General features: G+C 57.9%; 2 protein-coding genes across 3 annotated transcripts; one reads left to right on the forward strand and one right to left on the reverse strand.

Moving 5' to 3' along the window:
• Window positions 1-119: 119 nt before the first annotated feature.
• GRIN3B (glutamate ionotropic receptor NMDA type subunit 3B) lies at window positions 120-6,682 on the forward strand. The gene is made up of 9 exons (XM_074566183.1): window positions 120-575; window positions 2,043-2,641; window positions 3,116-4,157; window positions 4,633-4,778; window positions 4,978-5,093; window positions 5,331-5,482; window positions 5,592-5,756; window positions 6,162-6,229; window positions 6,346-6,682. The coding sequence occupies exons 1-9, from the start codon at window positions 120-122 to the stop codon at window positions 6,680-6,682; spliced, it is 3,081 nt and encodes a 1,026-aa protein (XP_074422284.1).
• A 1,143-nt stretch (window positions 6,683-7,825) lies between these two features.
• Window positions 7,826-22,567, reverse strand: TMEM259 (transmembrane protein 259). 2 transcript variants are annotated; one of them, XM_074565501.1, is made up of 11 exons: window positions 21,776-22,567; window positions 19,322-19,588; window positions 18,830-18,998; window positions 16,552-16,662; window positions 15,102-15,224; window positions 14,645-14,745; window positions 12,925-12,982; window positions 12,543-12,626; window positions 11,872-12,004; window positions 11,364-11,463; window positions 7,826-10,485 (listed from the first exon to the last, which is right to left on the reverse strand). In XM_074565501.1, the coding sequence occupies exons 1-11, from the start codon at window positions 22,007-22,009 to the stop codon at window positions 9,637-9,639; spliced, it is 2,229 nt and encodes a 742-aa protein (XP_074421602.1). In that variant the 5' UTR covers window positions 22,010-22,567; the 3' UTR covers window positions 7,826-9,636. The 2 variants fall into 2 exon arrangements, with proteins under 2 accessions (XP_074421602.1, XP_074421603.1); XM_074565502.1 differs by having other exon boundaries at window positions 18,884-18,998; window positions 21,776-22,545.
• Window positions 22,568-22,606: the final 39 nt, after the last annotated feature.

Below are 22,606 nucleotides of genomic sequence, written 5' to 3' on the forward strand. Positions count from 1 at the left end.
GGGGACCGCACCGGGGGGCGCTGCCCACCCGCCCGGAGCCGCCTCCGCCCGCCCGGAGCCGCCCCCGCCCCCGGCCCGCCCCGTCGGGGCGCAGAGCGGCGGGGCCGGTGGCGGGGCGCATGGCGGGGCTGCGGGCGCTCTGGCTGCTGACGGCGGCGGCGCTGGGGGCGGCGGGGGGGCACCCGCAGCCCTGCCGCGTCCTGGCCCGCACCGGCCCCGCCGTGCGCCTCGGGGCCCTGCTGCCGCCCGCCCCCCCCGCCCGCGCCCGGCTCCGCGCCGCGCTGGCCAGAGCCGCCGGGACCGGCCCCGGGGAGGGGGGGGATCCCGGCTCCGGGGGGGCGGCGCTGCCCTACAACCTCAGCCTGGAGGTGGTGGCGGGCGCCCCGGCGGCGCGGGACCCGGGCTCGCTGGCGCGGTGGCTTTGCGGGGCGCTGGTGGTGCGGGGGGTGGCCGCCGTCCTGGCGCTGCCCCGCTCCCGCCGGGAGCTGCTGCAGCTGGATTTCCTCGCCGCCGCCCTCCAGATCCCCTTCCTCAGCCTCCTCGACACCCGCGGGCCGCTGCCCTTCCGAGCGCAGGTAAGACCCGCACCCGCACCCGGACGCTCGGACGCGGCTGCGGGGACCGGGGCCGCCGGGACGCAGCGCTCCGTCCCTGCCGCCTCCATCCCTCCTCCGTCCTTGCTCCGGTCCCGGCTCCATCCCCGCTCCTACCCCGATCCTCATCCCGGCTCTGTCCCGCGGGAACCCTCCCGGTCCCTCTCCCGGCTCGGTCCCGTCTCCATCCCGATCTCCATCCCGACTCCTATCCCGATCCCCATCCCGGCTCCAATCCTGGCCCTGTTCCAGCCCCTCACCCTCGCTGCATCCCATCACCCTCCCGGCTCCATCCCGGCTCCCATCTCAGCCCCATCCCACCTCCAGCCCGGCTCTATCCTGATCCCCATCCTGGGTCTGTCCCAGCCTCATCCCGGGCCTCATCCTGGCTCCATCCTGGTCCCCATCGCAGCTCCATCCAGCCCCCTCCTGGTCCCCGTTCCATCCCCATCCTGGCTCTGTCCCAGCTTCCATCCCAGCTCTGTCCTGGCTCCATCCCAGCTCCATCCCAGCCCCCATCTCATCTCTCTCCTGCCCCCCCCGCCTGGCTCTATCCCAGCCCCATCCCGGTTCCCACTCCAAGGGAACTTCCCTGGCTCCTCCGGCTGCCCCACACCCTCCAGCCCCAGTCCTGACCCCAATCCAGCCCCAGAAGGGCTCCGGGGCCGTGCCCCAGCGCTGGATCCCCGCAGTCCCCTGTGCCACCCTGTGCCGCCCGGTGCCACATTTCCCAGCCCAAACCCTGCCGAGCTGAGACTTGTCCCAGCCCTGTGTCCTTGGGGTGGATTTGTCCCTCTCCTGTCCCTCGGCCGGTCCCTTCTGGGGACAGACCACCTCCACAGGGGGCCATGCCGCGTTTGGGCCCCTCCACGCGCACGCTGACCCCGGGCTGTGCCCGTGTGGAGGTGACCCCTCTCCCGGCATGCGGCAGGACCACACTGTCCCCTGTCCCCCAGCCTGTCCCTGGGGACGCCCAGGCAGGCGGCGGACGCCCTCAGGCTGCGCTGCCCTCCATGCCTGCTCATCCGCTGCCTGGCGAGCGGCATGTCCTTGGAGCGTGCCGTGCCGTGCCGTGCCGTGCCATGCCGCGCCGGCTGCGGGAGCTGGGGCAGCACCCGGCTGGCAGCGTGAGACCCTTGTGGGCAGGGGGACGCACGACCCCCTGCCCGGGTGGTCATGAACCCTCTCGCCCTCCCAGCCGGGGGTCCTGCGGGGGTCTCCTCCCTGGGCTCTCCCTCTGGTCCCTGGGCTTGCGGGTGGGTGCTGGGTTTGGGGAACCGTCTCCCCCGGCTGGGAGAGGGCTGGGAGCAGGCAGGGAGTGGGCAGGGAGCAGGCAGGGAGCAGAGGGTGGCTCTGGGGTGGGAGGGCCCCTGCCTGCTGCTGCCTGCGGGCTCTTCCCACGGGCAGGAGCGGTGCAGGGGGACAGCCACAACCCCTGTGTGTCGGCAGAGCCCTTTCCACTTCCACATGGAGCGGCAGAGCTCGCTGGAGACGCTGGTGGACGTGCTGGCGAGCGTCCTGCAGGCCAACGACTGGCAGGAGACCAACCTGGTGCTCTGCCACCCCTGGGACGTCGCCGGCTTCCTCGGCCTCTGGGCCCGACGCTCCCAACTCTTCCTCCGCACCATCCTGGACCTCGGCTACTTGGACGAGCCTGGGGCCACCAGCCACCTCCAGCAGCACGGCGAGCGCTTCAGGACCCTCTCCAGCCCCGTGCTGGTGCTCGGCTGCGACCTGCGGCGCGCTCGGCTCATCTTCCAGGCGGTGGAGGAGTCGGGGCTGGCCCCGCAGGAGTTTCACTGGATGCTGGGCTCCCCGCTCAGCGCCGGCGAGCTGCAGACCGAGGGGCTGCCCCTGGGGCTGCTGGCCTACGGGGAGGTCAGCCGGCCGCCGCTGGAGCTCTTTGTCCAGGACGCGGTGGAGCTGGTGTCCCGGGCCATCGCCAGCGCCGCCCGCGTCCGCCCCGACCTGGCTCTGCTGCAGACGATGGTGAACTGCAACGACAGGCGCCGGGCGGGCAGCGAGTCCTCGGGGCTCTTCCTCTCCCGGTAAGGAGGGTGCTGCGGGTGCCCCTTTCCCCCACCCCGGCTCCGTCGTATCGGGGTGCACGGGGGGGTGTGTGTCTGTCTGTGCCCCAGCTCCAGGATGGGGTGAGGGCAGAGGGGGGGGGACCCCAGGGCTCAGAGCCCAGCGCGGTCCTTGGCGTGTGCAGCCCCCGCCGTGGGGCTCAGCCCCCCACTTCCCAGTCCCTGCTGCCCACCCCCCACCAGACACGCTTTGTGCCGGCTGCACAAGGCGGGGGGACGGACGTGTCACTTCAGATCTGCCCGAGCACGGTGGCTCTATAAATATTAATAACGCTTGGCCCTGCCAGCGCAGCGAGCTGCAGGGCAGCGGGGCCGGATCCTGCTGCTCCTCCCTGCCCTTGTCTTTACCCGAGTCGGCACCTCCTGCTCCCGGCGCCCCGTCCCTCGGTCCCGGAGCCGGTGACACCGGAGCTGTGACACCCACCCTCCCGCCAGGTTCATGGCCAACACGTCCTTCCACGGCCGGACGGGGACCATACGGGTGGAGAACGCGACGCTGGTGCGTCCGGAGCAGCAGTTCCGCGTCTGGAGCCTGCGGCGGGACTCGCGGGGGGAGCCCACCTGGGTGACGGTGGGCACCTGGCAGCGCGGCAACCTGGAGCTGGAGGAGGGCGCGTGGCAGAGCCACCGCCAGCGCGCCAGCCCCGGCGAGGGTCCCCGCGTGAAGCTGCGGGTGGTGACGCTGGTGGAGCATCCCTTCGTCTTCACCAGGGAGGTGGACGAGGACGGGAGCTGCCCGGCTGGGCAGCTCTGCCTGGACCCTGGCACCAACGACTCGGCCGTGCTGGACGCCCTCTTCGAGGAGCTCGGTGCCGAGAACGGCTCGGTGCCGCGGGCGTACAAGAAGTGCTGCTACGGGTACTGCATCGACCTGCTGGAGAAGCTGGCCGAGGACATGCCCTTTGACTTTGAGCTCTACATCGTGGGCGATGGGAAATACGGGGCGTGGAAGAACGGGCGCTGGACGGGGCTGGTGGGGGACCTGCTCAGCGGCACGGCCCACATGGCCGTCACCTCCTTCAGCATCAACTCGGCGCGGAGCAAAGTCATTGACTTCACCAGCCCCTTCTTCTCCACCAGCCTGGGCATCCTGGTGAGGACGAAGGACACGGCGTCGCCCATCGGGGCCTTCATGTGGCCCTTGCACTGGACCATGTGGGTGGGCATCTTCGTGGCCCTGCACATGACGGCACTCTTCCTCACCCTCTACGAGTGGAAGAGCCCTTACGGCATGACCCCCCACGGCCGCAACCGCATGAAGATCTTCTCCTACTCTTCAGCCCTCAACCTCTGCTACGCCATCCTCTTTGGGCGCACCGTGTCCAGCAAGACCCCCAAGTGCTGCACTGGCCGCTTCCTCATGAACCTCTGGGCCATCTTCTGCCTCCTGGTGCTCTCCAGCTACACGGCCAACCTCGCGGCCGTCATGGTGGGGGACAAAACCTTCGAGGAGCTCTCGGGCATCCACGACCCAAAGGTAGGAGAGCATCTGGGCTGCTTCTGATGGGGCTGAAGTCCAGGGAAGGGGACGGGGGCGGGACGGGGGGATGTCTCTGCCCTTCCCAGCTGAGCATGAAAGGTCTCCCCAGCCCTGCAGCGTGCCCCCCCCGGCCCTGAGGCTGTGGGGCTCTTTCCAGACCCCCAGGAACCTTTGTGTCCCCCCGCTCCCCGGTGTTTAACCCTGGCCTCAGCTCCAGGGTGGGGAGAAGTGGGCTGTGGGCGCGCTGAGGCTGCCTTTGGTGGTGGTGGTGGTGGTGGGGGGGGGCTCTTTGCTGGACACCCCACAAGAGCTGCTGCATCCCCATGGGCTGCCCCCACCACCACTGGGGCTGTGTGTGTGTGTGTGTGTGTGTGTGTGTGTGTGTGTGTGTGTGTGTGCTGGGGGGGGACCTGGGGCCGTGTCCCCGGGGGGCCGTTCCCGCCGGGACTGATGCTCTGGTGCCTCCTTCCAGCTGCATCACCCCTCGCAGGGCTTCCGCTTCGGCACGGTGTGGGAGAGCAGCGCCGAGGAGTACATCAAGAAGAGCTTCCCCGAGATGCACGAGTACATGCGGCGCTACAACGTCCCCACCACCCCCGCCGGCGTCACCATGCTCAAGTGAGGGCGGGGGGGGGGAGCATAGCTTGGGGGGAGGCGGGGGGAGCCCCATCCTTTCACCCCATCCCTGCAGCTTGTGCACCCCCACCCCAGGGAGGGGTGTCAGGGTGGGGGAGCGACCCCGGGAAGGGGTGGGGGGATGAGCAGCCCCTCCCTGAGGGTCTCCCCCCCCCCCCCCACCCCGCCAACCTTGGTGCAGGACGGAGCCCCCCAAGCTCAACGCCTTCATCATGGACAAGTCGCTGCTGGACTACGAGGTCTCCATCGACTCCGACTGCAAACTCCTCACCGTGGGCAAACCCTTCGCCATTGAAGGTTGGGGGGGGTGGGGGGTGGGGGGGGGTGCGCTCTGTGTGTGCCTGTGTGTTGTGTGTGAGTGTGTGTGCACACGCGTGTGTGTGCTGGGATGGGGCCGTGCCCCACCACGGCCATGCAGGATGGGGAGGGTGCCCACTCCTGCGCCACCCCCAGCCCCAGTGGTGCCACGCTCTCTCTCTCTCTCTCTCCCTCCGTGCGCGCCCCCCCCTGCCCCGCCATCACCACCGGGACCAGGTTACGGCATCGGCCTCCCCCAGAACTCGCCGCTGACCTCCAACATCTCCGAGTTCATCAGCCGCTACAAGTCGGCCGGTTTCATCGACCTCCTGCACGACAAGTGGTACAAGATGGTGCCCTGCGGCAAACGCGTCTTCGCCGTCACGGAGGTGCGGGCGGCCGAGACCTCGGCTCGGGGTGGGGGGGGCGGCTGACACCCCCCCCTTCCAGCCCGGCCAACACCCCCCCGCCCCAACCCGCTCCTCCCTCTCCCCGCAGACCCTGCAGATGGGCATCTACCACTTCTCGGGGCTCTTCGTGCTGCTCTGCATCGGGCTCAGCGGCTCCCTGCTCACCTCGCTGGGGGAGCACGTCTTCTACCGCCTCGTCCTGCCCCGCATCAAGCGCAAGAAGAAATTCAACTACTGGCTGCACACCAGCCAGGTGGGACCGGGCTCACCCAGCATCTCCCCCCCCCCCCAACCCCCGCCCCCAAAGACACCCCCCCACCCAGCGCCGCTGCTCCCCCTCCCCTCGCGCAAGGGCCTGGACCGTCATCACCCCCCCGTTACCCCCCAGCCCATCGCCCGTGTGCTCACCCCCCGCCCCCGCCGTGTGCTGTCCCACCGGGCTGTTCTTCACGCCTCCTCCTCTTATTCGAGGGTATTTTCGTTAGCAAGGCATTTATTGTTTATACCCAGCCTCTGGTTTCACAGGGCCTTTCACCTCTTTACGGCTCCTTGTTCTTATTTAAGGAGAGATTCTGCCTTCTAAAATACATTTCACCTTTTTAAAAAGTACGTTCTACCCGCTTAAAAATACGTGCGTGTCCCCCCCCCCAACCCCCAGAAAATCCACCGGGCTCTGAACACGGGCACGGAGGAGCAGAGCGGCCGGCGGCTGAGCTTGGAGCAGAGGTACGGCCGGGGCTGGGTGCCTGCCCCGCTCTCTTCCTCCTCCTCCTCCTCCTCCCCGTGGGCCATGGAGGGCTCTCCCAGCCCCCAGCCCAGCCCTTCTCCCCCTCCCCACAAAGGTGCGACCTCCAGCCCAGGCGGGCGCCGGCAGCGGGGCCTCCCTGGGGCGCCCTGCGGAAGGAGGCACGGAGGGTGCGCTTCCAGCTGGACAAAACCCCCCCCGAGGAGGTGGGGTCCCTGCGACACCCCGGGAACGGGCGGGCGCTGCAGCCCCCGGAGAGGGCGGCCGGGGAGAGCGAGCTGCGGCAGCTGGAGGAGAAGATCCAGGAGATGCGGGACCAGCTGCGGGCAGCCTTGGCGAGGAAGAGCGAGCTGGTGGCCGCGCTGGGCACGGCAAAGAGCAGCCGGGCACTGCCCGCCCCGTCGGTCACCGAGGAGCCCCGGGAAGAGAGGTGACACGGGACCGGGGGGGCTCAGCCGGGCAGGAGAGACCAGCACCCGCTCCCTTGGCTGGAGCAGGAGCAAATAGACGAGGGACAAAAAAGGAAAAAGCCCTTGGGATGGCAGGATGGAGCTGGGAGTCCCTTCCCTGGTTCCAGAGCCTTCATCTCTTCCTCATCACCCTCCTGACGCCACCGATGGCGGGGGTTTAAAAGCAGCAGCCTCAGCTGAGGGGGTTGTTTTGGGGAAGGCGGGGGGTGAAGGTGAGATGAGGCTCCCGCGGAACCGGGACACACCGCAGCCCTTTTGCTGGCAGAGCCTCCAGCAACGCCATGTTTTTTAAAACCATGTAAATAAAAGATGACGGAGAAAAATAAAAGTCGGCTTTTTCTCTTCCAGCTGCATCTTAAACGCAGCAAGGCGTGGGGCCAGGGTAACCCTTCCCCTCCCTCCTCCGCAGGCAAGAGCCAGCCACGCCGCAGGCCCGCAGCGCGTAGGAGGAGGAGGAGGAAGGTGAGGAGCCCTCGTCCCGTGGAGCAGGATGGGCCGAGACCCCAACCTCCCTCCGGCAGAGCCAGCTCCAGGGCAGCACCGCCGGGCTGAGCTCCGGAGCCACCTCCGACCAGGAACGGAGCCTTCCCCAGGCCGAGGGTGAGAGATGGACGTCACCAGCGCCGGCCCCGTTGCTCAGCCCACCAGAGCGTGGCCAGCGGAGGAAATTCAATATCCCACGGCCCAAACGTGGGTGAATCCGGGTGGCTGCAAAAGACCTGGGCTGAGAGCACGGGAAAAGCTCTTCCCTCCCCGCAGCCTTTCCACTCGCACAAGGAGGCTGCTGAACGCAGGGGGGAGCAGAGCCCTGAGGGGGACGCGGGCTCAGCCCCCTGCGCTGCCACCGCCCCCCTCCCCGAGCCGAACCGGGGCACGCAGGGCTCGGCCGAGGGCTCGACGTGCTGCACCCGCACCCCCGGCTCCTCACACCTCAACCTCCAGCAGGAGAACCCAGCACAAACGGCTAGCAGGACACCAGAGCAGCACCACAGCAGCTGTTAGATATAATATTTATTATTATATACAAACACATTTTGTACATTAATTAAATAGAATGAACTCTACTCTTCATTCATCAAATCATTTGGTTTGTTTCCCCCCCTCAGCTTCCCCTCCCACCCACCCGCTCCTCTTAAAAGCCTACGATTATTCCTTGCTCTCGGGCTCTGGCACATCCACGCCGGAGGCAGGAGCCGCCGAGGCCCCTTCCCAGGAAGGCTGGCTGCAGGAGGCGGCGACACGCTGGGCACGAGCGGGCTCCCCCACTCCCCACGGCAACACCCAGGGCTCCTCGAGAGAAAAAGCAAAGAAAAAGAAAAGGATGGGAGGGCGCCTGGGTGGGAAAGGCAGAGAAAGTGAAGCCGGGGTTGCGAGTCCCTGCGGTGCTGGCAGGGAAACCCTTTCCTGGTGGAAGACGCGGAAACGCACGCAAGAGCCCTCCACAGGAGATGGACTCCGCAGGCGCTGCCCAGCTGTGGGGAGACAAGGCTGAATCGGGGACGTTTCCCCAGCCACCCGCTCCCCTCAGAGAGCGGAGTCCCCCAGGCGTCACCTCCCAGCGCTGCCCTTCCACCACGCTCCTCCCCGAGCTCCTCTCAGCCCTACAGACACAACACGCTCCTGCATCGCTCTGCTCTACCTACAAACCCAAACCCTCCTCCCAGCCATGGCCTCGCGTGGCTCCAGCCCATCTTCGGGGGCAGCCGGTCCCCGTGCCAGCCCCCCAGCTCAGCCCCGGGGTACCCGCTCAGCCGTCTGCGGTGCAGGGGGGGGTCGGGCACGGCCAGCTTCACCTCTGCTGCCAGGGAAGGGAGGGAAAATAAGCTGAAATGTCTTGGCTTTAGTGTTTTGGTTCTTTGCTAAACCACCTCATGCAACAGTTCAGCCAGTGAAAAGCCGATCTCCCCTCTGGGATGGATGGGGCTGATCTTAAATGCAAACGTGTCCCCTTTGAGGGACAAGGCACTGAAAAGCAAACTACATCACCCCCAGCAGCAGGTGCTGAAAGCAGAGCTGTACAGAGACAGAGCTGCTGTCCTCATCCCAAATGTCGCTGCAGACACCCACGCCACAGACCGGTTCCCAGCAGATATTGAGACCCTTCGCCTGCGCCAGGGGCTCCCGCTTACGCTGGGCACATACATCTAAGAGAGGCCGAATTCCCAAACCCCTGGGAGAGGTCACCAGCAGCAGAAGGGACCGCACTTCTCCAGGGCTGACCAGCACAAGAGTCAACCCCAGCCCAACGCACCTCTCCTGGGATGGAAGCTTTTACCCCCAAACCCACTGACTGAGGGAAGTTCAAGGACAGAAATAAACGGGGCTGAACTGCAGCTTCTGCTTTGGTTATTGCCCAGCTTTGCCCTGGCGTGAGCAGATCTAGTGTTTGGGGAAGGTCTTAAGCTCCTCTTCCCCTGAAGAAGGAAAGCTGACCAGGTCTCTCCTCTGTGGCTCTCCCAGGGATGTCTGAAAACGCTCTCCCTGTTCATACGCAGTTGCGATTCTAACCAAAAAGCCGCCACACACACACACGCAGGGTCTGTCACAAAGCAGCTCACACTTGTTGAACAGCACCTGGACTGCAAACGCGACCGCAGGGGGCGAAGCTGGGGGCAAGGAAAAGCTGTGGCACCGAGCCAGCTGCAGGGCTGGAGGCAGGTAGCCCGCTCGCCTGCAGCCGTGGCACGAGGGCCCTGAGCCGCGCAGGCTGCGGGAGCCAAGGCCTCGTCCCTCCGTCCCTGCAGCCTCTCATACACGTGCTTTTCCCAGGGGAGTTCACTGCAGCCCCTTTTCTCTGTCCCAGCTGCTCTGCCTCCGCTAAGAGGAATTCATGGGTTAAGGATGATGGTGAAGTGAGAAATAGTAACAAACGAAATCCAAATGCCCCCCTGGCAGTCCAGAATTACAGTAACAGGGACTCAAGACAGGCTCCGCAAGTCTGGCTCCGAGCACGGTTTGGAGCTCGACGTACTATCCGCTGGTGCTGGGCACGGGCTGCTTTGCCCCCGGTCCCCGAGAGCGCGACCCAAGCGTCTGTCCTGATCAGTGTCCTCTGCAGCGGCTGGAGGGGTCTCTGCCACGCTGCTGTTTGCAACACAGTTCTTGCCGCTAGGCTTTGCTTGGCTGTCTGCGCCCTCGACAGCCTCAGTCTGCGCAGGAAGGGAAGGGCTGGGGACGGAGGCCCCCTCCTCCTGCAGCGGGACGAGGGGCGCAGCCGGTGCCGCCTCTGCGGCAGGGGGAACATCTGCTGCAGCCACCACAGATGTTGAAGTGACTTCAATGGTGATGGAGCCCATGGCCGTCTCCGGGTGGTCGCTGCTGACCCTGATGCGGGCAACCAAACCGGAGGCGGTGGCGGCATCCTGAGGGTTCCCGTTGGCCATGGCTTCGTGCACCACATTTGGCTCCAGGAGGGTAGTGCTCAGGTCAGAGAGAAACGAGGCTTCTGTGACGATGGCGGCTGTCTCGGCCACCCAGTTCAGATCGCTGCCCACAGAAGCCGCTGTGGCAGCGGCGATGACGCTGGTGGCCTCGCTGGGAGTCAGGGCAGCCGGGCCACTGCTCTCCCCGGAGGGCCCGGCGGGCAGGTGGGGCCGGCGGCTCCCCACATCCACGGGGGCAGCTGTAGTGTTGTTGTTGAGGTTGTCTTGGAGCGTGGTCTGCGTCCCCTGGCCCACCTGCTGGTTCTGCAGCAGCATCTCCTGGATCCTGATCTGCTGGAGGATGGCTGGCAGCTCATAGTGATGGAAGAAGTAAATCATCGAATGCTAGAGAAGGCAAAGGGAAAGGAGTCACTCCCTGGGCCACGAGCCCAGACATACCTTAGAAAACTATGCTTTCCTCTCGCTGTAAAGACAGGGACCAGAGAATTCGGCTGCTCTGATAGCCAAGAGGTTATCTGAAATTTTGGACAGATTTATCCCTTCCGCTACGATTCCTGCAAGCTGCTGTCAGAGCTTTTACAGTTTCTCTCTGAAGACAGGCAATGGAGTACAACCTCTCTTCCCTTCTAAGGGCTGAGAACAAGAAGCGTAAAGGCATTTCTCTGGCCCACCCTCAGGTCCCTGTCTCCACCCTGCAGAGAGAAAGGGGGCAAGGCAACAGCCAGAGACACACAGAAGCCTTGCTTGAACCAGGATACTGGATACATCACTTTGGAGCTGGTCTTGCCAGCGAATCACTGCACAGGCCTTCACTCCTCAGCCTCTGCACGGGAGATCCTCAGTGGGGTTTCTTCCAGAAAGACAGGACAGAAATCCTTCCCTAACACCTTCAACTCACTTGACATCAGCCTATTGTCAGCCACGTGGCTGCATTTGAGCCAGCGACCAAAAGTCCTGCTGTTCAATAGCCTCCTCCTGCTGTTCCATTTCCAAACCAGGGACTATTTCACCCTCTTCTATAAATAAAGATTGCTACTCAAAACTCTGCTTCACAAGAAGTTTGATAGAGCCCCAAATGCAGTTATTTCCTTCACTTTGCTCCCAACCTGCTGTGCTCTTAAAATCAGCCAGGTAGCAATTCAAATCGCAGGCAGGCAGATGCCTCTCAGGCGTGTGGAGTGACCAGGACTGAACTGACGGGATGGCACCTGCCGCCACGCGGCCGGTTGTGCTAACGTGCAGCGCAAGTGGCAGCGACTCACCTGGATGAAAAGCCAGGAGGTGACGAGAGCCAGGCTGCTGTACTGCCCGTTGAATCGATAGTGGTAAGCATAGAAGGCAAAGTGGTACAGATAGAAGAACCTGGACAGAAAGGCAGTAAATATCAGGATATGGCAATTGACAGGACAAACGTGAGCTGCGTTCTAGTCCTAACTCCGTTCTGAGCTGGGGCACTGGGCACAGGGTGGTGCAGACTGCCACTAACAGCTAATTAGAATTGCCTCGCTACAAACAGGTCTTCAACAGAGAAACACAAAGGGCAGGGAAAGGACTGAGGTGACTCTTGACATCCAGGCACAAACCCGAAGTGGAAGCAATTGCACTTTGGATGCTGTGACATGCAGGGCAGCTCCCAGGGAGACACATGGAAGCTGTCGAGCCGAAGCCCTCCTGCCTGGGAGGGCTGGGAAGGATCCGAAGCAGCCTCCCACCAGAGAACGGGACTGGCAGCGAGGACACGCAGTACGGGCATGAGGTCCCAGCTCTTACCTGAGCCAATGCCTCTTGCTCGTATTGGTGTGGCAACAGATGGCATCGTATTGGTCAGCCAGCCAGACGATCAGGATGATGTAAAACGCAGTTGTGGTGTCATTGAAGAATTCAGACATAATGGCCTCCATACCTACGGGACAGAGGGTGTCCGAGATCAGCACGCTGCAGCGCAACACCCCCCAGTGCGGCAAAGCGCTTCCCCCAAAGGGGCACGTGAAGGAATCCTCTGTCATGTCCTCAGCTGGGGCCGTATGACTGCACAGCGAAGAACCACAGCAGGATAAATTAGCTCTGTTTAACGAGGATAAGGCCAAACATGTTTCACTGCTGACTGCAGTTGCTACACAGGCCAGAGCATCAGCTGGCTCCAGACGGCGCAGATTTCGGGGGTTTTGTTGTTGGTTGTTTTTTTAAATTCAAATTGTGATAATGCAACGTGGTCACAGGAAGTACGAATCTGAAATGAACTAAAGGGACAGACAAAGCTTCAGTTGATGTGATTTCCAAATGAACTGCTTTTCCAGGGACCCAGAAGGACAATGCAGCTCACTGTGCCATCAAAATCCAGAGCCTTCCGCCTTATGATGAGCGGACACGCTAACCACCTGCCATGGCAGGTCAGAACAGGGAATGACACTTTCCTATTTTCTAGCAGGTAACGTCCTTACCTACTAGAGCCAGAATGACAGTGAGGAGGGGAGCTGCAGGGAACGCAATTGTCATGTTCATTTCCAGCATCTGTAACAGGTCAACTGCAAGAAGGAAAACACACTGTAACACGAAGTGGATGTGGGGCCACGAAACCCTCCCACCCCCGCATCACTCGCCATTCAGAGCACTGCAGCGTGCTGTGAAGCCCGCCGTCCCGGATACTTGTCGAGAGACACAACAGCTCTCTCGAGCATGGTGACAGGGGGTTATGGGGGATATACTCCCTGTGCAGCTACATGCAGGACCCCTCTAAGTGACAGTCAAGACTATCTACACGATACGCTGTGCTGGAGTAGGCAGAGTGTCCAGTACACCCTAAATCCCTTAGAAAATCCTTACCAATGAAGACAAAGATCTGATGGTGCGAGTATCGCAACAGCATCGAAACGGACAGAGTCTGAAACAGAAGAACAGAAGCCAGCGTTAGAGCTGCACAGGTCCACAGAGTCGCTTTCAGAATCACGGAGGCCTGGACAGACAAGCTCGGACTCGCAATGCTGCACAGCGTGCTGCGCATATCCCACATTTGTTAGTTTGAGCTCTGCAGACCGATTTCCCAAAGAGTAATTAGGACTTCACAAACAGCAATTAATCTTTGTATTACTGCAGTGAAATAGACAGTAAGTAATTTGTTTGTAAAGAGACCGATTCTGAATATTTGAGCAGGGGCCAAACCAAACAGCAGCAGCAGAGCTGGAACTAGGGTTTCTTCCCATCCTACATCTGTGCTCCTCCCAGCAGCTCATAATGCCGCTCCGACAACAGCCACCTGCGCTCGTTTCCTCCTCTCTCACTGGCCACAGTATTATTGTACATCAGTGGACGGGCAGACACAAAGGGAGACAGTCACCCAAGACTACGAACGCGGGCTTAGTTATCACTTGGGATCTCGTCTAACGCTTATCTGTAATCACCTCGTCTCACACATAATCACAGGAGACCTGGCTCTATCTTGATCACTCCTGGCAATTAGTTAGACCTGTTCTGAAAAATTTCAGAGGACAAAATTCCACACTTCGTGCCCTGGTAACCTGAGTGTTTAACTACGCTTACAGACTCCCGAACCTGAGTCGCTGTCCTGGTTTGAGGTAAAACAGAACCAACTTTCTGTTCAGTAATTTTATTTCTTAGCTAGGCCTCTTCTAACTCTCTGGAATAAACAGCATGTTGTGTCTAAAACGGTTCACTCAGAGTGATAAGACCAACGTTTACAGCTTGTGCCAAGGAATGGCACGCAGAGAGGCTCTTGCTTATACTTATTGCTACAACAACCAAGGTCAGCTAATTTTGTTACTTGCCCCATTGGAGGGTCGGAAGTGGAAAAGCGTAGAGAGGTCCCACCTGCAGGGAGGAGCGGACAGGAGAGGTGACCCAAAAATGACCAACAGGGGTATTCCATCCCATCTGCCCCATGCTCAGTATAAAAGCTGAGGGATCAAAGGGTCAATGCTCTTCCTTCAGTGGCTGATGTCCGAGGAGGACCCTGTCTGTTCGTCTGCCTTTGATCCCAATTTGTGAGTTCCTGACTCCATCTGTGGAATCCAGTTCCCACCCGTCGCTGAGTCCAGCCTGGGACTTCCCCAGTGCCTGACGGTGACATCATCCTGGGAGCTTAGTACAGTTTTGTATATACTGTATCTATTGCATCATTTTCCTTTTTTATTTCATTATTAATATTTCATTAAAGTAGTTTAGTTTCTTCTAAACTCATAAATCTCTTTATCTCTCCTCCTCCTCCCCATGTACAAGAGGCTGGGGGGGGGGGCATCTGTCGCCGGCCGTTGGCCAATTTAGCCAAAACCTCGACAATCGCCCTTTTGACAACAAAGCCATGATGTCATTCCATTTCAGCTCCTCTGTTTGTTTCTCTGTTAGGACTTTAAGAACAGACATTAAAAAAAAAAACAAAAAACAAAAAACCAAACCAGAACAGAACCTCATACTCTATCAGTTTAGCTTTAAAAGCAGATGAGAGCTCAGGCCTGTGCTGTTACATCAAACATATGCTGACCAGCACCGCGCGCAGAGTCCAGGCAACGTCCAGTTCCTGTCAACTTACAAATATGACCATGATGACAAAGGCTGCCAGATACGAAGTCCTGGCCATCCACATGCTGACAAAGCGATAGTGCTCCCCAGACACCACATTGCGAAGGAAACCTGGAGGAAAAAAACAAACACAAACACACAAGCTCAGCGTGATTAACCCACAAACTAAGAACAAACTTCCACTGCCTTCTAAAGGAATAGGATTTAAAGCAAGTCTGTGGCAACAGCTCCTCACAGCAGCACTCTGATTGTTACGCAGTGCAATAAGGCAGTAGGAAATCACGTTTGCAGACACTTCTCCCCTCCTGCTTCTTTCATTTTGTCCTTGACAGTAACATCTCTACGTAACACAAGGAACTGTTCCCTGCATAGAGATTAATCAATAGTCAGAAGATGATATTCATGCATCCACAGAAAAGCATCAACTGCTCTGCTCAGCTGCTGAAAGCGATTCCTCCAAGCTTTACCTTTGTTTTCTTCATTTTCAGCTAAAGCTTTGACACTTGACATGAGGATGTCATCATAACCCAGAAACTCGTCCAGCAACAGGCGGCTGAACCTGTCCCCGAAGCACTGATCCCTGGTAGGATCTACAGAGAAGACAAAAAAAAAAAAAAACATTCAGATTGCGGCTTAAGGTATGAACAGAGGTGGCAAGGCAAGCACACAGTCCTCTCATCACTCAAAGGACACAATTGAGAGCAGACCCGCGTCTGTGCTCAGACCTTTAGCAATATAACTAAATTGGGCAGGACTGGGAGGGAAAACGTCACACCCCGACAAATCTAGCCACGCTGTCAAAATGCTAATGTCAATCAGGCCGTAAGAATTACATCAGGGCTGTCATACTCTCTGTTGGCACAGACGTAAAGGGAATTTGCCTTGGACTACCTCCCTAGGCTCACCCCAAGTAATGGCCCAGAGAAACGAGTTCTGGCAAGACTCAGAGGGCCAGGCCGAGACTTCTTAGCCATCAGTTGGGCTCCGCGGGACACTGCTGGGGCCCGCCACCCCCACCCACCCTCCTGCAGCGCAGGACACGCGAACGCCTCCCCACGGCTCTGAGCACTAACGAAGGCTGTTCAATCCCATCTCATGAGGCTGGTACAGCTTTCTACTGTACAAACACTGATCAGCTTGTAAAATTAACCCAAATCTAAGCAAAACGGGAAGCATGGACACAAATAATTTTTCAGTAAATTACTAGGATACTTAAGAAGGAATTTGTCTCGCTGAATCGGAAAACCCAGGTCAGTAAATAGACATTTAACATGGAAACGGCCCATTATCTATATGGGATAACTGCTTAATACTCCAGCCCAGCTGCACTTCAGTTTGTTTAGGAGTAAGTAATGAAATCTAGTCTGACTGCTGCACTAACAGCTCGTTACAGATCAATTAAGTTCACAGGTATGAGAAGGCTTGATTCCTGACCCGGACAGGTTTTAATGCAGCAAATGCCAGGAGAAGAGACCACTGTTCCAGGAAAATGGTCTGCAGGTGCTAAGAGGGGCACAGAAGTGCGCTGAGACAGTGCCAAGCAGATCTGCTCAGTATCGTCCCTGACACACGCACAATTGCTCTTGCCACTGGGCTCTAACATTGCGCTGCTGCTGCTGCTCCACGCTGAGCCCAGATCTTCAGTACCAAGAGGCTCTTCCTTCCTCAGTGAGAAAACTGCTGGACGTAACGTTAGGGCTCACTGAAACAGGCTCCACCATTTCACACTACTCCTCTTGGAAAGGTATGACCTACTAAAGCAATAAAGCCTCCATAGAGAAGCTCTCCTACGTGGAAAATGAGCGCCATCAACTGTTATAAATAGTTTCCACAAGACTAAAGAGGAAACAGCGCGTAGGTATCTCTGCAGAGCGCTCACCCACCCCTGCACCAGGGCGGGCTGGCTCCTTCACTCACCCAAAGTCACCACCATGACGGGGATGCTGAGGCGCTGGCGAGTGCTCTGGGACAGGCGCAGAAACCCGTACTCCAGCGAGTACTCCACGATGTACTCCTCCTGCGGCCACACTGCGGAGAGGGCAGGAGGCAAGCTCAGCAGCAGGCTTTGCAATCAATTACCAAGAACAAATAACACCTCTGGATTCCCTCCCTCCCTCCCACCATGTTCTGGAAAAGAGAATCAGTGGCAAACACAGGCTCTAGGCTTCCTTCAACCGATTTAAAACAAATCAATGCAAACTCTTTGAAATTGCAGCCCATTCCCTTGATGTTAGTCCTTAATGTGAAATGTCTGGGAAAGCATCAGGGCAGTGGTTCCAAGCTGTGTCAAACACTGTCCAGAATCTGCCCACATTTTTGCCTTGTGAGCCCTAGACCACTTGCTGCTGTTCCGTTCGATTTCTGCTTTCTATATTGTTTAGGAAACTGCGAGAAAATACACTTTACACCCGCTGAACACCAAGTAAACACTCCACAGGGCAAAAGCACTACACTTCTCAGGAGACAGAGGTCACTGCTGCAATTACAAATCTCAAAACTAAAGGCAGGAGCAATTACAGCTCTCCAAAAAAAAATTTGGTGCCTGAAGTTTCCTTGATTTTTCTTTGTATTTTTTTTTTCTTTTTAAAGAAAGGTTCAAAATAGATGCTTTTTGCTACATTATCTCCGAAAGGACAAAACCTCCTGCTAAGTCGGAGACAAGCAATTGAATCCCTGATCTTTCAAACTGTCACAGCATGTCTCGGAAGAGGCAACGGGAGGCAGCTGTCAGGCATCTCACAGCACCACAGCACAGAATGTTAAAAGGATACAACAACTTAAAGAAAATGTACCTGCCTGACAGAAACGCCCACTTTACTTCCCCGCCTCTGATCCCACTTCTTGGGCAGCAAACACAGGCTGCTGTGTTTGTTTCATGTTTTGTTTCCATTATAAAACAGTTTTAAGATCAAATGGAAATAAAGTGTTTGAACATCAACAAAAAAATTACTTCCTTTGTAGCATAAAACATTTTTTCGCGGTAAAATATTCTGTCTAAACATCAAATTCGATGTACTTATAGCACAAGAAATGTGGAAAAACAATAAAAACAAAAAAAATATTCAGGACCCATTTGAAAAGATGATTTTTTTTTAACTACGTTGGGAAGCAGCACAATTCTCTCTCCCACCACGTTGCTGGATTGTTCCCAACCAGGCGTTCAGCAAATGAAGGCGCAGCCCAGCAGCGCTCACAGCGCTGCACAATGCGACTCTCTTACAGAACTTGGGCAACTATTAATAAAGGTATTGCACCAAAAATATTTACTGCTCTCCAGTCTTACGCGACTTAATGATCTTAAATTCAGGACTAATGAGTTCTGGATCAACATCAAGCAAAACCACTGCAAGACCAAGGGAACAGCGCTACTGCAGTGTCCAGTCTCACAATCCTCCACAGCGAGAACAGCCAGTACTTCTGAAGAGCAAAGAATTGCACTCTTTCCAGGGATAAAAGCATAGGTGAAAAAGACAAATTAAATAAGAATCCGATCGCCCTGTTTCTATTTTAACATCAATATTTTTTAATAGATTTCCTCCCCTAACCACTAGGAAACAGAAGTTTTCCAACAGTGGAATTCCATTTTAAATAATACAAAGCCACTAAATCTCCCTCTAGAGTTTATGAGACATTAACAGCTTAAGTTGTGCTGGAACAAGGGGAGGGATAAAGCAGGATGATATCCTGAACGATGCAGAGCAGCAATGCCTCATCTCGCAATCCAATAAAACTTGCTCGGTGGCTTTCAGGATTAATTAGCTATTTCAAGTACTGGTGTTGACTCAGGGACCCAAAATATGGCCCAAACCCTGTTAATACGCAGAGGAATGTGCGCTGGCAGTGGGATCCCTGCAGATCTGAAGAGGACGGCAGACTGCTCAGAAGAGGGAGGTTCGCGTTCATCTGAGCTATCTGGTACTGATCACTGCAGAAACACGATGCCAGACCAAGAGGCTTTGGCAAATTTTATAGCCCAGATGAGCCCCGACTCCTAGCCTCCCTCCAGCCGAAGGACAGATATCACTGTGGATCTGTTGTTAGTATTGACACAATTAACCACAGGGGAACGCATCAGGGAAGACAATTAAGGTTATTATGCACGTGCCCAGAGAAGCCAGAAGGAAGGAGACGTGCAGGGAAGATGCACGGGGCAGGGGAAGGAGAGAGCACAGATAGCAGCATAAGTTGTCTTTACCTGCTCTGGCTAGCATCTCAAACTCGGACACAGTCTCCCTCAGAGGCTGCATACCTTTAGTGGCTGCTTCACTAAACGAGAATTCCTGGCTTTCGTTGCGGGTCAGCGCCTCGGTGCTGCTCACCCGGGATGGCTTGAGGAACACCTTGGGCTCGATATCCAGCTCAAACTGTTGGAAAACCATGGCAGGGAAAGTTACATTAGCAGTCACTTCAGCTCCCATCTTCTGTGCTCTCTCTCTGCCCCCAGCAAAGGCCCCCACCACCAAAAGGAGGACAAGAGCCAACTTCTCAGGCTCTAATTTCTATCTTAAACCACCAGAGGCTAACATGGAGATTCAGGAAAGCCAAGGAACACGCTCTGTTTCCAGGTGACCGAGGGATCACAGAGGGACTGTGGCATACTTAAGATGACTGCACTAACAAACTGTTTCTCTCCAAACCGACAACCAAGTCCCCATCTTCCCTCCGTGCATAAGGAACGCGTCTTTACCTTGATAGAGCTGTTTTCAAACATATCCACAGTCATTTCCTCCTCTTCCTCCTCCTCTTCCTCAGCTGTGGATTCAACTACCATTCCTGGGAACTTCTCAACACCACAGAATTGCAGGAAGATGGGGGCTCGGCTTGAGTTGCGCTGTATTTCCACCCGCAAGATGCCATCGCGTGGCCATTTGTCTCGGACGTGCTCCAAGCAGTTAATGGGCGAGCGGGAGAAGGCGATGTGAATGTAAGCCAGGATGAAGAGCACAAAGAGAGCCTACACACAGCAAGAAACAAAGCAGAGACCCATCAGCCCAACCAACTTTGGCCTGTTTACAGACTCCCCAGTTTTAACCACCTCCTCTTTGCCCATAAAGGCACCGGATTAACTTAGACTAACGGATTTGCAAGTGGACAAGAGCTTTTATGCTTTCCAACCCCAGCGGGGGCAATTTCAGCGCTATGGTATCAGCAGGGGAACACAGCAGAGACAGCAGCAAGAACTATCTCCTCCTGTTCACAAGATCAGAGCTGCCACTGATACCTGTGCAGTACACACGTCCTGCTGAAAGCACAGGTCACACGCGCAGGCCCCAGCACCACATAAGGCCCTGCAAACCGACCAAACAGAGCACCAAGGCTCCAAGGCACATTGAAAGAAAGACAAACACATCCGTGGCTTTCAACCATTCCCTCCTCAGCACTAAGTGTTTCCTGTCGAAGCCCGGAGAAGACCGCACAGCTTTACAAAGGCAGAAAGAACCAAACCTCAACAACCCACCACAGGAGCAGGATGACACAAACCCACGGCAGACACGCCAGCTCCGCGCTCAGATCCACCATTCGCTGCTGCGAGGTATGGGCTCTGCCATGGCGGAGGTCGAGCTGGCCTGCTGGGGCTGGGCTCGCGGGGCACCACCACTCCCTTGCCCTGGCTCACTCCAAGGAACAGCAATAGAGTCACAGCAAAACAAAGCGGACTAACAAAATTCGCTCCCTACAGCGAAGATGGTAAATCTATCACGATGTTACCCAATGCTGTCCAAAGCTCAAAGCTGAAAGCTCCGAGAAACGCTGGTACAGTTAAGTGGTACAGATGAGTTTCATACACTCGTCTTCCAACTGCATTAAGATGCTCATTCCTAATTAAACAAGCTGTCCTTGCTACATATCATTCTTGACCTATTTGCTATGAATAAACAGACTGGTAAACATCACATCTGCAGAGGAGCTGCATAGGAAGACGCTGGGGAAGGTAAATCAGAACACCTCCCTCCTCACAGGAGGAGCCACGATGAAGCCGGCAGAACCACGAGCAGTTTCAGGACTCTGGGGGCAGCAGCGCAGGACCACGCTCTCCGACTTCAGCAGTACCCTGCGCACAGAGCCGAGGCTGGGCTGAAGTCTGGCTGACTCCTAACCCCGTGGGCGGGAGCAGGCTGCTCTCTGCAGACGCCCCGTGAATACTCTTACTTCCTCAGGAGTGCTTTGATGAAAAGCAAACAGCAGCAGGAACTGCTACCAGCCAGACCCTGACAGCCTCACCCTTAGCAACATCCCCCTTCCAGTCTCCCTCTCTGCCTGAATCCAGTTATACAATGGGGGAAAAAAAGAGAGAGATGTTAAAACCTCAAACATTTCTTGGGAGGGGAGAAAAAATCTATATGTGCAGTATGAGGTATGTTGTCCCAAATGTTTTCTTGTGTTAAGTGGCTGAATTTTAGAAACTCAGAGCAGAAGTACGCTGTTGTCACTTGGCAAACTCCTCTCCTCGCTTCCCCATATCTGATTTCCCATACTGGCGCTGGCAAGAAGTGCCAGCATGTGCCCTGGAAGTCGCGGTGCAGGATTTAACCTATGGGCAGTTCATCCCGTGGACACTGACAGGCCCTCTGTGGGCCTCCAACCCTTCACCCGCATCAACAATAAAGCAGGTGGGTTTTTACCCTGGTACACAGAGGTGTGACACTGCGCTCACAGCTGAGGGTGCTGACTGCTACAAAAAAATAGGGTTAAAATGGGTTTGTGCATTAATCGCTTCCAGAAAAGACAAGACTTAACGGAACTCCAACAATTGCGTATCTCACGTACACAATGTATCCTAAACGAGTGATTGCTTGGAAACAGAAAGAGAAATCTTTCACGCCCGCATCCCTGGACCTGACCCATGCCGGCCTGGCTGCTCATCAAGCTGGCTCGGTGATTTCCTTTTTATTTCCAGATCTGGTACCAGAGCTCTGGCAATGCGGGGACCACCACAGACCATTATGACAACTCATGTCTTTCTCACAGAAGAAAGGCCCACGGGAGCTCAGTGGACAGCTTGGGGCCGGTGGCACAAACACAGGCTGGACCTTCTAGCAGAGCCAAGCTTTTTTGTGTTTATAAGGAAATTGATGCCCTAGTGCCTGACTGCAGGCCAGCAAGCGGAGAGTCCACGCCCCCCCATAAAGCTGCCCCTCACCTTGAGGAGGACGAAGAACTCGAAGACGCGGCGGAAGGAGGGTGGGAAGAGGCGAGCGTAGGTCACTGCCATCTTGAAGAAGAGCGCGTGGAAGAGGCGGTCGCGCACATTGATCAAGGGGTTCTGGTTGAGGTTGGGATTGCGGACGCCGCGGTTGTTGCCCCCGGCGGCCCCGCCGCCCCCGTTGTTGTGGGCCGGGTGGTGGTTGTTGGCGTTGGGCTGGTTCTCGGACATCCTGGCGCTGTGGCCGGCAGCCAAAGGGCACCGGCGGTGCTGACCTGGGCCGGAGGAGCCGTTCCTCCTCCGCTGAGCGGACTCGGGTCCGGGCGACCGCTCCGGAGGGGTGCGAGGGTTAAGTGCTGCCTCTGAGGGCCCGGGAAGAAGCCCCGCACCGGGGGCTGCTCGGTGGCGGGGGCCACGCAGGCACTACCCCCCGGCCCGCTCTCCTTAGGAGAGGCCTCCCCGGACCCGGCCCGGCGTCCTGCACGCAGACGCGTCCCGAGCGGTGGGCCGGTCAGGCCTGGCGGGGCCCGGGCCAGGCGTCGGGGCTCAGCGGGCCGCTGCCTCGGCGGGGCCCGGGAGCGGCGCGGCCCGAGCAGGCCCAGCGGGGATGCGGCTCCAGGGCCGGCCCCGCGGCCATGGAGAGGAGAGAGTCCGTCACCGGGCCCGGAGCGCAGCGGGCGGCACGGCTGTCCTGGCACGGAGCGGAGCGGCCCGGTCCCGTCCCCTCAGCGTCCCGCCGCCATCTTCCTCCGCCGGCACCGACGGCAGCGGCAACGCGCCTGCGCGAGCGCCGCGGGGAACGCCGGGACGGTGGAGGACAAGGGCCGT

This window comes from Larus michahellis, chromosome 23, assembly GCF_964199755.1.
Source record: "Larus michahellis chromosome 23, bLarMic1.1, whole genome shotgun sequence".
Classification (NCBI taxonomy): Eukaryota; Metazoa; Chordata; class Aves; order Charadriiformes; family Laridae; genus Larus; species Larus michahellis.

What these genes read in the sequence shown, in the direction of transcription:
- GRIN3B (XM_074566183.1), top strand. Translation starts at nt 120, where the DNA reads ATGGCGGGGCTGCGGGCGCTCTGGCTGCTGACGGCGGCGGCGCTGGGG. An exon ending in TCGGGGCTCTTCCTCTCCCG is followed by an intron (nt 2,642 to 3,115) that starts GTAAGGAGGGTG and finishes CCCTCCCGCCAG; the next exon opens with GTTCATGGCCAACACGTCCT. An exon ending in CGGGCATCCACGACCCAAAG is followed by an intron (nt 4,158 to 4,632) that starts GTAGGAGAGCAT and finishes GCCTCCTTCCAG; the next exon opens with CTGCATCACCCCTCGCAGGG.
- TMEM259 (XM_074565501.1), bottom strand. Translation starts at nt 22,009, where the DNA reads ATGTCCGAGAACCAGCCCAACGCCAACAACCACCACCCGGCCCACAAC. An exon ending in TCAGATCTTTGTCTTCATTG is followed by an intron (nt 12,627 to 12,924) that starts GTAAGGATTTTC and finishes TCCTTCTTGCAG; the next exon opens with TTGACCTGTTACAGATGCTG. An exon ending in TGTCATTCTGGCTCTAGTAG is followed by an intron (nt 12,005 to 12,542) that starts GTAAGGACGTTA and finishes TCTGTCCCGTAG; the next exon opens with GTATGGAGGCCATTATGTCT.